An 18,448-nucleotide genomic window follows, 5' to 3' on the forward strand; every position below is an offset into this window, starting at 1 on the left:
GTCTTGGGGTCACCAGGTTTCAAAAAGCACCATCAGACGCCACCTCCACAACCACAGGCTCTTTGGAAGGGTTGCAAGAAGAAAGCCCTTTCTTACCCCAAGACACAGACACAAACGCTTGGAGTTTGCCAAACGTCATTTAAATTATGACTGGAAGAAGGTGCTCTGGTCAGATGAGACCAAAATTGAAAGTTTTGGTCAGATACAGCATCGGAATGTTTGGCGTCGAAACAGAGATGCAAACAAGGAGAGGCACCTCATACCCACAGTGAAATATGGTGGTGGGTCAGTGATGTTTTGGGGTTTAAACAGTGATGTTTAAGCGCAAACCCAAGAATGTGAAGGATCTTGAAAGGATCTGCATAGAGGAATGGTCCAAAATCCCTCCAGATGTGTTCCTTAACCTTGTCAAACATTACAGGAAAAGACTCCATGCTGTTATCCTTGCCAGAGGTGGTTACACTAAGTACTAAATGAGGAGTGCCAATAATTATGAAACCTTGATTTTGGTGACATTTATTTTGTATTAAATAATTGTATGATTTTGGTTGGTTCCATTGAAATATTAATAAAGTACAGTATTTCTCACGTGTTGGTATTTTTAGTTATCTCTATAATTATATTGTTAAATTTTTTAAATTATTGTTTGTGCATTGCCAGTCAGGGGTGCCAGTAATTTTGGATCCCATTGTATATTCACGTCACCAAATAATGTATTAAAACTAGGGCTGTCAAATGATTAAAATTTTTAATCAAATTAATCAGAATTTTCAGTGGATTAATCATGATTAATCACTATTTGCAATTACACCTGAATCCTAACAATTTTTTTCTGAAATGCATACCAAAAAGATAAATAACAGGACACAGATACATAATTTTCATATTATGTCTGTTTATTAACACAGCCAAATAATGGTGTTTTAAATCAAGCTGAAACATACTACACACTATAATATTTGTCTTTGGCTGTGGCTCTTGACGGTGGCTTATAGAATGAGTCTTGAGACGCCACTTGCAAAACATCAAGGAAACCTGAGTCTTCTACAATGCTAATGGGTCTACAATCCTTTGCAATCCATTTTGCTATTGTGTTGGTCAAATTATCTGAGGTTGATTTTGTTAATTGCCTGCAAACATTCAGCGTGGTCTGGCGCAAACCACTTGCTGAATCTGACGGCCCAGCAAACGCATGTTTGGCGTTGACATGGTACTTCAAGCTTGAACAGCTCCGGGTGAAATTGAAACTCCTTCTTACAAATCTTGCAAATAACCTTGTACTTGTTAACTGTACCATCATCATTCTTTTTATATTTGAATCCGTCAATAGGCCCACTTTGCTCACCTTGCTCCATCTCGCCTCTAGCTCCCAACCACTTTCCTGACCTGAATAATTTGTCACACTGCGCATGCGTGAAATGCGTTAAAAAAATTGACGTAATTAACAGCAAACAACTAATTAACGTCGTTAACGCGCTATTTTTGACAGCCCTAATTAAAACACACTGTTTTCCAATGATGGTCTACAGTAGACATTGAAAAGACATTGAAAATACGTTTTTGGATGGAAAGATGTTTAAAAAAAAAATATATTTTCAACCAATTTTGATCACTAGGCAGCCTGGTAGCTAAACCCACTGTGCTACAATACCAGCTTCTTCGCTCTCCTCAGCACAGCACAGCCTGGCTGCATCCCAAATGGGAAACCCGGGTCAAAAGTAGTGCGCTATGTAAGGAATAGCATGTCATTTAGGACGCAGTCCCAGTCTGTAGTTACTATGCTGAGAGAGGAGAGCATGCTGAGAGAGGAGAGCATGCATGTCCTCTGAGGGTTTAGAAGAGCTGTTCTGTGCAAAACATTCATAACAAGCTACTGTAACTTAAATGCATTCTTAAATCTATTCTTAGTCAAGATGAGGATTCAGGGAGGGGAGGGAGGGAGGAACTGAGGATTCAGGGAGGGGAGGGAGGGAGGGGGATCTGAGGATTCAGGGAGGGGAAACTGGGGGATCCAGGGAGGGGAGGGAGGGGGGAACTGGGGATCCAGGGAGGGGAGGAGGGGGGAACTAAGGATTTAGGGAGGGGAGGGAGGGGGGAACTGAGGATTCAGGGAGGGGAGGGAGGGAGGGGGGATCTGAGGATTCAGGGAGGGGAGGGAGGGAGGAACTGAGGATTCAGGGAGGGGGAACTGGGGATCCAGGGAGGGGAGGGGAGGGAAGGGGGAACTGAGGATTCAGGGAGGGGAGGGAAGGGGGAACTGAACAGTCATAAGAATAAAACAAATACTGGAGTATAAAGACTGGAGCTAGGTTTCCATCCAATTGGCGACAGATTTTCATGTGAATATTCTAAAATCTGCATAAAGAAAATATGCGCATTGTCCCACCAGTGGTGTTTCCACTGAACGGACTTGTTTCAGATAAAAAGCAGTGATGAAGTAGCGCACATGAAAGGTACTTTTTCGCTTAAGAATTTCATGTCCCAAATAAAAAATCGCATTTTCAACTCTACCGATAGTTTTGTCACAAAAACTGTTGTGTTAAATAGCAAATGTGCCCACTCTGGTCTTGGCATGTGTGGTCTTTCCAACAGCTCACAGATACAGTGAGGGTCGGCTAGTCTATATGATGAGATTATTATGGATAAGAGATGGATTATTTTTATTTGTCAAAAAGCAGCCAAGGATCGATCAGCATCTCACCAGAATAAGAATCTCGATATTTATTGGAAAGGAGCATCAAACTCAACACCGTGCACTTTCACCACCCTGTGAAGTTAAACTGCATGCCTTACTGAGTCGTAGTTGGGAGCATCGCACACCATCGCGTGACTCCAAGTTTACTTCAATTTGATGGTTATCATATCAATATTTGTGCATAAAGGCATTAAATAAAAGTATTTAACCTTACAATCCTATTACTAACAACTTAAATAAGAACTCCAATAATTTTTTTCTAAACTTGATGTTTAATTTGGAAATAACAGAGTTCTACCAAGCGAAAGAGAGCCACGTTAGAATGTCAATTTGCATAGCATTTTTACTAATCTAAAAAATATTACATAAATTACTTTAGGTCTGCTTCAATGGCTTTCATACATTTACATTTACATTTACGTCATTTAGCAGACGCTCTTATCCAGAGCGACTTACAAATTGGTGCATTCACCCTATAGCCAGTGGGATAGCCACTTTACAATATATATTTTTTAATTTTTTAATTTTTTTAATGGGGGGGTAGAAGGATTACTTTATCCTATCCCAGGTATTCCTTAAAGAGGTGGGTAAGCATTGTTGAATGAGGACTGAAGTCAAATTTCAGTGTGTGCAATGATCTAGGTTCTTCAATCATGTGTCAGACTACATTTTGAGTTAATAAATGTCTATTATAGGCATTATTTTATATGCAACCTTTAGACTGAATATTAATTAATTTACCCGATGGACATGAAAAGGGTTTTTTCTTTATTTTTACTATTTTCTACATTGTAGAATAATAGTGAAGACATCAAAACTATGAAATAACACACATGGAATCATGTAGTAACCAAAAAAGTGTTAAACAAATCAAAATATATTTGAGATATGAGATTCTTCAAATAGCCACCCTTTGCCTTGATGACAGCTTTGCACACTCTTGGCATTCTCTCAACCAGCTTCATGAGGTAGTCACCTGGAATGCATTTCAATAAACAGGTGTGTCTTCTTAAAAGTTAATTTGTGGAATTTCTTTCCTTTTTAATGCGTTTGAGCCAATCAGTTGTGTTGTGACAAGGTTGGGGTGGTATACAGAAGATAGCCCTATTTGGTAAAATACCAAGTCCATATTATGGCAAGAACAGCTCAAATAAGCAAAGAGAAACGACAGTCCATCATTACTTTAAGACATGAAGGTCAGTCAATACGGAACATTTCTTCAAGTGCAGTCGCAAAAACCATCAAGCGCTATGATGAAACTGGCTCTCATGAGGACCGTGACGGGAATGGAAGACCCAGAGTTACCTCTGCTGCAGAGGATAAGTTCATTCGAATTTACCAGCCTCAGAAATCGCAGCCCAAATAAATGCTTCACAGAGTTCAAGTAACAGACACATCTCAACATCAACATCAACTGTTCAGAGGAGACTGTGTGAATCAGGCCTTCATGGTCGAATTGCTGCAAATAAACCACTACTAAAGTACACCAATAAGAAGAAGAGACTTGCTTGGGCCAAGAAACACGAGCAACGGACATTAGATCGGTGGAAATGTGTCCTTTGGTCTGGAGTCCAAATTGGAGATTTTGGGTTCCAACCGCCTTGTCTTTGTGAGACGTGGTGTGGGTGAACGGATGATCTCTGCATGTGTTTTTCCCACCGTAAAGCATGGAGGAGAAGGTGTTATGGTGTGGGGGTGCTTTGCTGGTGACACTGTCTGTGATTTATTTAGAATTCAAGTCACACTTAACCAGCATGGCTACCACAGCATTCTACAGCGATTCGCCATCCCATCTGGTTTGGGCTTAGTGGGACTATAATTTGTTTTTCAACAGGACAATGACCCAACACACCTCCAGGCTGTGTAAGGGCTATTTTACCAAGAAGGAGAGTGATGGAGTGCTGCATCAGAATACCTGGCCTCCACAATCCCCCGACCTCAACCCAATTGAGATGGTTTGGGATGAGTCGGAACTCAGAGTGAAGGAAAAGCAGCCAACAAGTGCTCAGGATATGTGGGAACTCCTTCAAGATAGTTGGAAGAGCATTCCAGGTGAAGCTGGTTGAGAGAATGCCAAGTGTGTGCAAAGCTGTCATCAAGGCAAAGGGTGGCTACTTTGAAGAATCTCAAAATATACTTTGATTTGTTTAACACTTTTTGGTTACTACATGATTCCATATGTGTTATTTCATAGTTTTGCTGTCTTCAATATTATTCTACAATGCAAAAAATAGTAAAAATAAAGACCCTTGAATGAGTAGGTGTGTCCAAACTTTTGACTGGTAGTTTATGCTACATAATATAGTGTCTTGTCAACAATTCAGTCATATTTTCACCAAAGTATTTTTAACAGAAAATGTCCTTACCCTAATCTTAGTCCACCATACTTTTACTGACATATAAACCGCCTGGTTGTTTTTACATTTTAACAATATATTTACATATTCCTACTCTTCAAGGTCTTCTAACAGGAATGACGCAATATTCATTGCTCACCAACTGAATTCCTGCCTTTTATCTTTGGTGAGTGATTTTGAGTGTTCTTACAGCCCTCTGAGTGGGCAGAGTTAGACTGCCACAACACGAAACTGCAGCAACCCAGAAGGATAATAATTATGTAAATTGATGCACTGTCAACATGCTCCGTCAATATGCTCCGTCAATATGCTCCGTCAATATGCTCTACCAGCCGGTTGAGAATAGGGTTAAACGTTCAAGTAGAGATGAAAAATCAGCCTCTGCCGTCAGCTTTCTCCATTCAAATCTTTCCTTAAAATGTGTTCAATTATTTAATAATATTGACGACGGATAATATAATAATAATAATAATGATCAGCTTCTAGAGAGATATTATCACCTACGGCTGCAAATATTGAGGCGGTTTATACTAAATGCACTAAATCACTGATTTGGCACATCGTTGCGCACGTTGGGCTACATGAACATCATGAAATATAATTACAGACAGTAGCCTACAGGTAGCAAAATAGAACTCAATTGATTGAACATGAAATGTATTTAGGCCTATAGCCTACTGTTTATATTTTAATGCAGTCATTTCGGTTTTCATTTGAAGCATCTTTTTATATATGGCTTGTTTGTATCAATTGCAAAGACATTACCAACTTTTGTATTTGTAGTCAACTTTGTTTCTGAAGTTATCGGCGGCCACAGAGAGACAGATAAACCAATTTGATTCTATGTTTAGCAGAGATCTTCTGTGTACAAAGTGACAGCGGGAGGGCAGAAAAAGCATCTAACAACGCACCTAGCCGTTCTACGAGTGGTCTGAAGCAGGCGTTAGATTCAGAGCGTTTTTTCAAGTGCAACGCTATTAACGATGGTTTTGGGAAACAGTTCAGAGATTTAATGATGCTCCTACGAAGGTTCTAACAATGAACTTAGCCTTAAGATGCGTTTGGGAAACAGGGCCCAGGACTATCTGCTACATTCATTGCTGATCTTAACAGGTAAGGAATACAATTATCTGTGCTTCATCACAGTGAAAACTAATGTGTTCAAAGAGCTTATAAGAAATACCGACATATAGTAACCATACTACTCAGAATCAAATTGAAATATATCCAATCCGTATAACAGACAAATCAGCCCTAGTCGGCCATATATAAATCTACCTTAAGTGACAAGCAGTACAGCCAGTCACAAACTGCCTGTGTCCATGTCTGGTCTGCTCTGACTCTAAGGCCAGGCCAGTCACACCAGCCTTACCACACTGCACCATGTCAACACACCAGCCTTAACACACTGCACCATGTCAACACACCAGCCTTACCACACTGCACCATGTCAACACACCAGCCTTAACACACTGCACCATGTCAACACACCAGCCTTAACACACTGCACCATGTCAACACACCAGCCTTAACACACTGCACCATGTCTACACACCAGCCTTAACACACTGCACCATGTCTACACACCAGCCTTAACACACTGCACCATGTCTACACACCAGCCTTAACACACTGCACCATGTCTACACACCAGCCTTAACACACTGCACCATGTCTACACACCAGCCTTAACACACTGCACCATGTCAACACACCAGCCTTAACACACTGCACCATGTCAACACACCAGCCTTAACACACTGCACCATGTCAACACCCCAGCCTTACCACACTGCACCATGTCAACACACCAGCCTTAACACACTGCACCATGTCAACACCCCAGCCTTACCACACTGCACCATGTCAACACACCAGCCTTAACGTCTGCTAAATGACGTAAATGTAAATGTTAACACACTGCACCATGTCAACACACCAGCCTTAACACACTGCACCATGTCAACACACCAGCCTTACCACACTGCACCATGTCAACACACCAGCCTTAACACATTGCACCATGTCTACACACCAGCCTTAACACACTGCACCATGTCTACACACCAGCCTTAACACACTGCACCATGTCAACACACCAGCCTTAACACACTGCACCATGTCAACACACCAGCCTTAACACACTGCACCATGTCAACACACCAGCCTTAACACACTGCACCATGTCAACACACCAGCCTTAACACACTGCACCATGTCTACACACCAGCCTTAACACACTGCACCATGTCTACACACCAGCCTTAACACACTGCACCATGTCTACACACCAGCCTTAACACACTGCACCATGTCTACACACCAGCCTTAACACACTGCACCATGTCAACACACCAGCCTTAACACACTGCACCATGTCAACACACCAGCCTTAACACACTGCACCATGTCTACACACCAGCCTTAACACACTGCACCATGTCAACACACCAGCCTTAACACACTGCACCATGTCAACACACCAGCCTTAACACACTGCACCATGTCAACACACCAGCCTTAACACACTGCACCATGTCAACACCCCAGCCTTACCACACTGCACCATGTCAACACACCAGCCTTAACACACTGCACCATGTCAACACCCCAGCCTTACCACACTGCACCATGTCAACACACCAGCCTTAACGTCTGCTAAATGACGTAAATGTAAATGTTAACACACTGCACCATGTCAACACACCAGCCTTAACACACTGCACCATGTCAACACACCAGCCTTAACACACTGCACCATGTCAACACCCCAGCCTTACCACACTGCACCATGTCAACACACCAGCCTTAACACACTGCACCATGTCAACACACCAGCCTTAACACACTGCACCATGTCTACACACCAGCCTTAACACACTGCACCATGTCTACACACCAGCCTTAACACACTACACCATGTCAACACACCAGCCTTAACACACTGCACCATGTCAACACACCAGCCTTAACACACTGCACCATGTCTACACACCAGCCTTAACACACTGCACCATGTCAACACACCAGCCTTACCACACTGCACCATATCTACACACCAGCCTTAACACACTGCACCATGTCTACACACCAGCCTTACCACACTGCACCATGTCAACACACCAGCCTTAACACACTGCACCATGTCAGCACACCAGCCTTAACACACTGCACCATGTCAACACACCAGCCTTAACACACTGCACCATGTCAACACACCAGCCTTAACACACTGCACCATGTCAGCACACCAGCCTTACCACACTGCACCATGTCAACATAACAGCCTTAACACACTGCACCATGTCAACACACCAGCCTTAACACACTGCACCATGTCAGCACACCAGCCTTACCACACTGCACCATGTCAACACACCAGCCTTAACACACTGCACCATGTCAACACACCAGCCTTAACACACTGCACCATGTCAACACACCAGCCTTACCACACTGCACCATATCTACACACCAGCCTTAACACACTGCACCATGTCTACACACCAGCCTTACCACACTGCACCATGTCAACACACCAGCCTTAACACACTGCAACATGTCAGCACACCAGCCTTAACACACTGCACCATGTCAACACACCAGCCTTAACACACTGCACCATGTCAACACACCAGCCTTAACACACTGCACCATGTCAGCACACCAGCCTTACCACACTGCACCATGTCAACATAACAGCCTTAACACACGGCACCATGTCAACACACCAGCCTTAACACACTGCACCATGTCAGCACACCAGCCTTACCACACTGCACCATGTCAACACACCAGCCTTAACACACTGCACCATGTCAACACACCAGCCTTAACACACTGCACCATGTCAACACACCAGCCTTAACACACTGCACCATGTCAACACACCAGCCTTAACACACTGCACCATGTCAACACACCAGCCTTAACACACTGCACCATGTCAACACACCAGCCTTAACACACTGCACCATGTCAACACACCAGCCTTAACACACTGCACCATATCTACACACCAGCCTTAACACACTGCACCATGTCTACACACCAGCCTTAACACACTGCACCATGTCAACACACCAGCCTTAACACACTGCACCATGTCAACACACCAGCCTTACCACACTGCACCATGTCAACACACCAGCCTTAACACACTGCACCATGTCTACACACCAGCCTTAACACACTGCACCATGTCAACACACCAGCCTTAACACACTGCACCATGTCAACACACCAGCCTTAACACACTGCACCATGTCAACACACCAGCCTTACCACACTGCACCATATCTACACACCAGCCTTAACACACTGCACCATGTCTACACACCAGCCTTACCACACTGCACCATGTCAACACACCAGCCTTAACACACTGCAACATGTCAGCACACCAGCCTTAACACACTGCACCATGTCAACACACCAGCCTTAACACACTGCACCATGTCAACACACCAGCCTTAACACACTGCACCATGTCAGCACACCAGCCTTACCACACTGCACCATGTCAACATAACAGCCTTAACACACGGCACCATGTCAACACACCAGCCTTAACACACTGCACCATGTCAGCACACCAGCCTTACCACACTGCACCATGTCAACACACCAGCCTTAACACACTGCACCATGTCAACACACCAGCCTTAACACACTGCACCATGTCAACACACCAGCCTTAACACACTGCACCATGTCAACACACCAGCCTTAACACACTGCACCATGTCAACACACCAGCCTTAACACACTGCACCATGTCAACACACCAGCCTTAACACACTGCACCATGTCAACACACCAGCCTTAACACACTGCACCATATCTACACACCAGCCTTAACACACTGCACCATGTCTACACACCAGCCTTAACACACTGCACCATGTCAACACACCAGCCTTAACACACTGCACCATGTCAACACACCAGCCTTACCACACTGCACCATGTCAACACACCAGCCTTAACACACTGCACCATGTCTACACACCAGCCTTAACACACTGCACCATGTCAACACACCAGCCTTAACACACTGCACCATGTCAACACACCAGCCTTAACACACTGCACCATGTCAACACACCAGCCTTAACACACTGCACCATGTCAACACACCAGCCTTAACACACTGCACCATGTCAACACACCAGCCTTAACACACTGCACCATGTCAACACACCAGCCTTAACACACTGCACCATGTCAACACACCAGCCTTAACACACTGCACCATGTCAACACACCAGCCTTAACACACTGCACCATGTCAACACACCAGCCTTAACACACTGCACCATGTCAACACACCAGCCTTAACACACTGCACCATGTCAACACACCAGCCTTAACACACTGCACCATGTCAACACACCAGCCTTAACACACTGCACCATGTCAACACACCAGCCTTAACACACTGCACCATGTCAACACACCAGCCTTAACACACTGCACCATGTCTACAAAACAGTATTTTGCTCCTATATCTCACCTGTGGTAGATAGCTGACCTAACCCCTGTCCTACAGCCTGACCTAATCCCTGTCCTACAGCCTGACCTAATCCCTGTCCTACAGCCTGACCTAATCCCTGTCCTACAGCCTGACCTAATCCCTGTCCTACAGCCTGACCTAATCCCTGTCCTACAGCCTGATCTAATCCCTGTCCTACAGCCTGACCTAACCCCTGTCCTACAGCCTGACCTAACGCCTGTCCTACAGCCTGACCTAACACCTGTCCTACAGCCTGATCTAATCCCTGTCCTACAGCCTAATCTAACCACTGTCCTACAGCCTGATCTAATCCCTGTCCTACAGCCTAATCTAACCCCTGTCCTACAGCCTAATCTAACCCCTGTCCTACAGCCTGACCTAACCCCTGTCCTACAGCCTGAAACAGATTTCCTCTGCCGTTATGGCCGCCTTCCTTTAACGTTTATTGGCCGATCCAGTCAATCTGACTCAGGAAACTGCCTCGCACAGCACTTTATCTGCCTTCCCTGTCTTTCTCCAGATCAATAAAGACACTGGATCTACATCCCAAATGGCACCCTATTCCCTATATAGCCTATGACCCCTGGTCAAAAGTAGTGCACTATATAGGGAATAGGGTGCAATTTATGACACAGTCTTCGTGTGCGGTGGTTTATGCACGGCTGTGACGGTATGTAAGTAAATGTAACAGGCAGAGGTGTCATTGGGTTCACGGTTCATTGGGTTCACGGTTCATTGAGTTCAGTGGGTTTGTTGGGCAGTACAGTCAAGGAGGCAGTGGGAAGCAGTGAGCAGAGAGCAGGGAGCGGCACTGAGGCAGACTGACGGTATGTTTCATGTTTAATTGAATGTGGCTGAAACACAGAAGGCTGAAGTTGTTTTTAATCACCCAGCTAAGTGCCGCTATATAGGCGGACATGCTGCCCATAAATAACTACTACAGCTTTTTAACACATGCCCATGAAAGGCATTTTGGTTCCTACCGGCTGTTCTGGACGACTGTGTGATCACGCTCTCTGTAGCCAATGCGAGCAAGACCTTTAAACAGGTCAACATTCACAAGGCCGCGGGGCCAGACGGATTACCAGGACGTGTACTCAGAGCATGCGCTGACCAACTGGCAATTGTCTTCACTGACATTTTCAACATCTCCATGACCGAGTCTGTAATACCTACATGTTTCAAGCAGACCACCGTAGTTCCTGTGCCCAAGAAAGCGAAGGTAACCTGCCTAAATGACTACCGACCCGTATCAGTCACGTCGATAGACATGAAGTGCTTTGAAAGGCTGGTAACGGCGCACATCAACACCATCATCCCGGAAACCCTGGACCCACACCAATTCGCATACTGCCCCAACAGATCCACAGATTATGCAATCTCAATCACACTCCACACTGCCCTTTCACACCTGTACAAAAGGAACGCCTACGTGAGAAGGCTGTTCTCTGTCCCGGACTACAGCTCAGCGTTCAACACCATAGCGCCCGCAAAGCTCATAACTAAACACCTCCCTCTGCAACTGGATCCTGAACTTCCTGACGGGCCGCCCCCAAGTGGTGAGGGTAGGCAGCAACACATCTACCAAGCTGATCCTCAACACGGGGGCCCCTCAGGGGTGCGTGCTTAGTCCCCTCCTGTACTCCCTGTTCACCCACGACTGCATGGCCAAGCACAACTCCAACACCAACATTAAGTTTGCTGACGACACAACAGTGGTAGGCCTGATCACCGACAACGATGAGACAGCCTACAGGGAGGAGGTCAGAGACCTGGCAGTGTGGTGCCAGGACAACAACCTCTCCCTCAACATGAGCAAGACAAAGGAGCTGATTGTGGACTACAGGAAAAGGAGGGCCGAACACGCCCCCATTCACATCGACAGGGCTGTAGTGGAGGGGGGCGAGAGTTTCAAGTTCCTTGGTGTCCACATCACCAACAAACTGTCATGGTCCAAACACACCAAGACAGTCGTGAAGAGGGCACGACAACGCCTTTTCCCCCTCAGGAGACTTAAAAGATTTGGCATGGGTCCCCAGATCCTCAAAGAATTCTACAGCTGCACCATCGAGAGCATCCTGACCGGTTGCATCACCGCCTGGTATGGCAATTGCTCGGCATCTGACCGTAAGGTGCTACAGAGGGTAGTGCATATGGCCCAGTACATCACTGGGGCCAAGCTTCCTGTCATCCAGGACCTCTATACCAGGTGGTCAGATGAAGGCCCAAAGAATTGTCAAAGACTCCAGTCACCCTAGTCTTAGACTGTTCTCTCTGCTACCGCACGGCAAGCGGTACCGGAGCGCCAAGTCTAGGTCCAAAAGGCTCCTTAACAGATTCTACCCCCAAGCCATACGACTGCTGAACAATTAATGAAATGGCTACCTGGACTATTTACATTGACCCCCCCCTTTGTTTTTACACTGCTGCTACTCGCTGTTTATTATCTATGCATAGACACTTTACCCCTACCTACATGTACAAATTACCTCGACTAACCTGAACACATTGAATCTGTACCGGTAGCCCCTGTACAGTTGAAGTCGGAAGTTTACATACACCTTAGCCAAATACATTTAAACTCAGTTTTTCACAATTCCTGACATTTAATCCTAGTAAAAATTCCCTGTTTTAGGTCAGTTAGGATCACCACTTTATTTTAGGAATGTGAAATGTCAGAATAATAGTAGAGAGAATTATTTATTTCAGCTTTTGTTTCTTTCATCACATTCCCAATGGGTCAGAAGTTTACATACACTCAATTAGTATTTGGTAGCATTGCCTTTAAATTGTTTAACTTGGGTCAAACGTTTCGGGTAGCCTTCCACAAGCTTTCCACAATAAGTTGGGTGAATTTTGGCCCATTCCTCCTGACAGAGCTGGTTAACTGAGTCAGGTTTGTAGGCCTGCTTGCTTGCACACGCTTTTTCAGTTCTGCCCACACATTTTCTATAGGATTGAGGTCAGGGCTTTGTGATGGCCACTCCAATACCTTGACTTTGTTGTCCTTAACCCATTTTGCCACAACTTTGGAAGTATGCTTGGGGTCATTGTCCATTTGGAAGACCCATTTGCAACCAAGCTTTAACTTCCTGACTGATGTCTTGAGATGTTGCTTCAATATATCCACATAATATTCCTTCCTCATGATGCCATCTATTTTGTGAAGTGCACCAGTCCCCCCTGCAGCAAAGCACCACCACAACATGATGCTGCCACCCCCGTGCTTCACGGTTGGGATGGTGTTCTTCGGCTTGCAAGCCATCCCCTTTTTCCTCCAAAACATAACGATGGTCATTATGGACAAACAGTTATATTTTTGTTTCATCAGAGCAGAGAACATTTCTCCAAAAAATAAGATATTTGTCCCCATGTGCAGTTGCAAACCGTAGTCTGGCTTTTTTAAGGCGGTTTTGGAGCAGTGGCTTCTTCCTTGCTGAGCGGCCTTTCAGGTTATGTCGATATAGGTCTCGTTTTACTGTGGATATAGATACCTCTGTACCCGTTTCCTCCAGCATCTTCCCAAGGTCCTTTGCTGTTGTTCTGGGATTGATTTGCACTTTTCGCACCAAAGTAAGTTCATCTCTAGGAGACAGAACTTGTCTCCTTCCTGAGTGGTATGACGGCTGCGTGGTCCCATGGTGTTTATACTTGCGTACTATTGTTTTTACAGATGAACATGGTACCTTCAGGCATTTGAAATTGCTCCCAAGGATGAACCAGACTTGTGGAGGTCCACATTTATTTTTCTGAGGTCTTGGTTGATTTCTTTTGATTTTCTCATGATGTCAAGCAAAGAGGCACTGAGTTTGAAGGTAGGCCTTGAAATACATCCACAGGTACACCTCCAATTGACCCAAATCATCATTTTCTGGAAATGTCCAAACTGTTTAAAGGCACAGTCAACTTTGTGTATGTAAACTTCTGACCCACTGGAATTAGTGTCTGTAAACAATTTTTGGAAAAAATACTTGTGTCGTGCACAAAGTAGATGTCCTAACCGACTTGCCAAAACTATAGTTTGTTAACAAGTAATTTGTGGAGTGAAAAACGACTGTATATGGCCTTGTTATTGTTATTTTACTGTGTTACTTTTTATTTAATTTTTTACTTTAGTTTATTTAGTAAATATTTTCTTAACTCTATTTCTTAAAACTGCATTGTTGGTTAAGGGCTTGTCAGTAAGCATTTCACAGTAAGGTCTACACCTGTTGTATTCGGCGCACGTGACAAAGCAAAGTTGATTTGACAACCACAGATGTGTGAGATCTTTCTATTTGATATCATGGTCTGTGAAGGTGATAATCATTTAAAACTCACACCAATGCCAATCACCAACACCTGGGACCGACAACTTGAAGGTCAGACGTGTTTTAGCGAAGTACTGGCTTCATTAAGGGGTTTCTCCAATGTCTGGCTCTGTGACTCTGTGACTCTGTCTCTCTGTCTCTCTGTCTCTCTGTCTCTCTGTCTCTCTCTCTCTCTCTCTCTCTCTCTCTCTCTCTCTCTCTCTCTCTCTCTCTCTCTCTCTCTCTCTCTCTCTCTCTCTCCTCACACACACACACACACACACACACACACACACACACACACACACACACACACACACACACACACACACACACACACACACAGTTGGAACTTGCTCAGGCGTGACGAAGCACCAGGTCACTGAATTAGAGTAGAGACAGACTGACAGTGTCGCAACTAACTCTGTTTGATTGGAACCCCAAAGACCTTTCAAAGAGGGAGAAGAGAGACATTGGACACGGACCGCTGCACCAGATGTAACCATGGAAATCGGGACAGTTAAAGGAAGTAATGTAGTCCAGGAGCAGTGCTTTGAAACGTCCCAAATAACACCCTATTCCCTTTATAGTGCACTACTTTAGACCAGGGCCCATAGGGTGACATTTGGGACGCACATTTAGGCTGCAGCCAGAAATCATGACTGAATATAACACTTCTTACCTCTTGTCTCCCAAGTCTGTTTTGTTGCCAACTAGCATAATTATGACATCACTCCCTCTTTCTGTTCTGACGTCATCGATCCATTTGGATGTTTGCTGGAAGGAGTTCACATCTGTTGAGGAATAGCAGAAGCAAAAGAGTAGTTGGTCAAATATCATCTTGTTTAAAGTTGAGTTTTGCCAAATAATGGTTGAGCATACAAAATATACAGACCTACTGTGTAACATCAATATACAGTACATGAATGCCATGACGTCGTACAAGTTGGTTGGGTACTAGCGAAGAACTGGGACGGCAATAACACTTTTAGTTTTTTTTCCTAATCACTCAGAGATCGATAGAGCTACAGAGACCATATTTTATGCAACTAGCTCTCACAGTCTCACGTCAGAATTAGACGTTCATCCATTTTTCTCAAACATCAAATTTCGAAGTTCTTCCAAATGTCAAATTATTAAGTGTTTAAGGTTAAGCTTAGGCATTAACGCCGAAATCTTAAGTTTCGGCATTAACTCTGAATGGTTAAGGTAAGGGTTAAGGTTTGGGATAGGCTTAAAACAAAAATCTAAAAAACAACTTTCTATCGCAACCTTTGACACCAGAGGCAGATGCTTACCAGTACTTTGCCTTACAATATTAAATCAGACTAAAATGGGTCACATAACCATCATTTTCTCATCTCACTTAAATGGGAATGTAGTAGAATATGTTTCCATGGCTTGACAGGTAGGTAGGTCATTTATGAATAATACAACTAAAATATTTTTAACCACTAACCTGTCGATAAAAGCTTTATGTGAGAAGCTGATCCATCAAGTCAATTGATTAAGGCAGAATTCTAATTATGTCATATATCATTTTTCAAACATTCAGTCACTCGTTGATATTTTGCTACCATTATAAAAGCAACATGAACTAGAGGAGACAATGGCCTGTGCTTAAACTTTTATTTTATTTTATTCCAGGTCATCAGTTTACTTTCGTCCCACCCGTCTCTCCTGCATCTTCTCCCAGGCTACCACCCAAGACTAGCTAGCATGATACTTGAAACCTACGCTGTCATTTAGTCACTAGATGGGTTAAGAACATGACATATGTAAAACTAAACTAAACAAACTAAAGTCTACAACCGAGAAACACTTCAGGATCCGTTTTTTTTTTTAAACTTCCAAAACCACTTTTTGTTAATAACTCGGCAAAACGTGGTCGGACTGGGCTGTTTTTTTTTGTTGCAGGGAGCTCGTCCTCAGTTGACTTCACTTCACTACATCCTCCTAGCGTCTGTCTTATCTGAGAAAATGCTACTTTCGCCCAGTGTTACTTTTGTCCCGGCTCTCCCCTACTCAAGATAGTATTTGATACTATCAATACACTTGTTTTGACCTTGACACACTCGTTCAGAATGCAATTAGGTTTACTGTTCATCTCCCCAGCATATGGTCTTACAAGAGAATGGTGTGTGTGTGTGTCTGTGTGTGTGTGTGTGTCTGTGTGTGTTAAAGAGGACGGCTCCTTCTTCTTCTTAACTAACAAGTTAAACCACTGATGGTCTCAATGGGACCTGGCACAATACAGTTGTCACAGTTTATTATGGAGAATAAAGGAAACAATCTGATGTGTGTGTCTCTATCAGCACATATCAAAGCAGCAGGCTAAGGTTAAATCTAGACTTGGTTTCCTCTATCGTAATCGCTCCTCTTTAACTCCCAGCTGCCAAACTAACCCTGATTCAGATGACCATCCTACCCATGTTAGATTACTGAGACGTAATTTATAGATCGGCAGGTAAGGGTGCTCTCGAGCGGCTCGATCCTCTTTACCATTCGGCCATCAGATTTGCCACCAATGCTCTTTACAGGACACATCACTGCACTCTATACTCCTCTGTAAACTAGTCATCTCGACGCAAGACCCCCACTGGTTGATGCTTATTTATAAAACCCTCTTAGGCCTCACTGCCCCCTATCTGAGATACCTACTGCAGCCCTCATCCTCCACATACAACACCCGTTCTGCCAGTCACATTCTGTTAAAGGTCCCCAAAGCACACACATCCCTGTGTCGCTCCTCTTTTCAGTTCGCTGCAGCTAGCGACTGGAACGAGCTGCAAAAAACACTCAAACTGGACAGTTTTATCTCCATCTCTTCATTCAAAGACTCCATCATGGACACTCTTACTGACAGTTGTGGCTGCTTCGCCTGATGTATTGTTGTCTCTACCTTCTTGCCCTTTGTGCTGTTGTCTGTGCCCAATAATGTTTGTACCATGTCTTGTGCTGCTACCATGTTGTGCTGCTGCCATGTTGTGCTGCTGCCATGTTGTGTTGCTACCATGTTGTTGTCATGTGTTGCTGCCATGCTATGTTGTTGTCTTAGGTCTCTCTTTATGTAGTGTTGTGGTGTCTCTCTTTATGTAGTGTTGTGGTGTCTCTCTTTATGTAGTGTTGTGGTGTCTCTCTTTATGTAGTGTTGTGGTGTCTCTCTTTATGTAGTGTTGTGGTGTCTCTCTTTATGTAGTGTTGTGGTGTCTCTCTTTATGTAGTGTTGTGGCGTCTCTCTTTATGTAGTGTTGGGGTGTCTCTCTTTATGTAGTGTTGTGGTGTCTCTCTTTATGTAGTGTTGTGGTGTCTCTCTTTATGTAGTGTTGTGGCGTCTCTCTTTATGTAGTGTTGGTGTGTCTCTCTTTATGTAGTGTTGTGGCGTCTCTCTTTATGTAGTGTTGTGGTGTCTCTCTTTATGTAGTGTTGTGGTGTCTCTCTTTATGTAGTGTTGTGGCGTCTCTCTTTATGTAGTGTTGTGGCGTCTCTCTTATGTAGTGTTGTGGCGTCTCTCTTTATGTAGTGTTGTGGCGTCTCTCTTTATGTAGTGTTGGTGTGTCTCTCTTTATGTAGTGTTGTGGCGTCTCTCTTT

General features: G+C 44.2%; 1 protein-coding gene across 1 annotated transcript in view; it reads right to left on the bottom strand.

Moving 5' to 3' along the window:
- LOC121537624 (ras-related protein Rab-6B) overlaps positions 1-18,448 on the bottom strand; it is a 173,370-nt gene that overhangs the window by 33,076 nt on the left and 121,846 nt on the right. The window contains exon 5 of the mRNA XM_041845208.1: positions 15,539-15,650. Within this exon, the coding sequence (XP_041701142.1) occupies positions 15,539-15,650 (112 nt within the window). The remainder of the gene's footprint in view (positions 1-15,538; positions 15,651-18,448) is intronic.

This window comes from Coregonus clupeaformis, chromosome 11 (genome assembly GCF_020615455.1).
Source record: "Coregonus clupeaformis isolate EN_2021a chromosome 11, ASM2061545v1, whole genome shotgun sequence".
NCBI classification, from domain to species: Eukaryota; Metazoa; Chordata; class Actinopteri; order Salmoniformes; family Salmonidae; genus Coregonus; species Coregonus clupeaformis.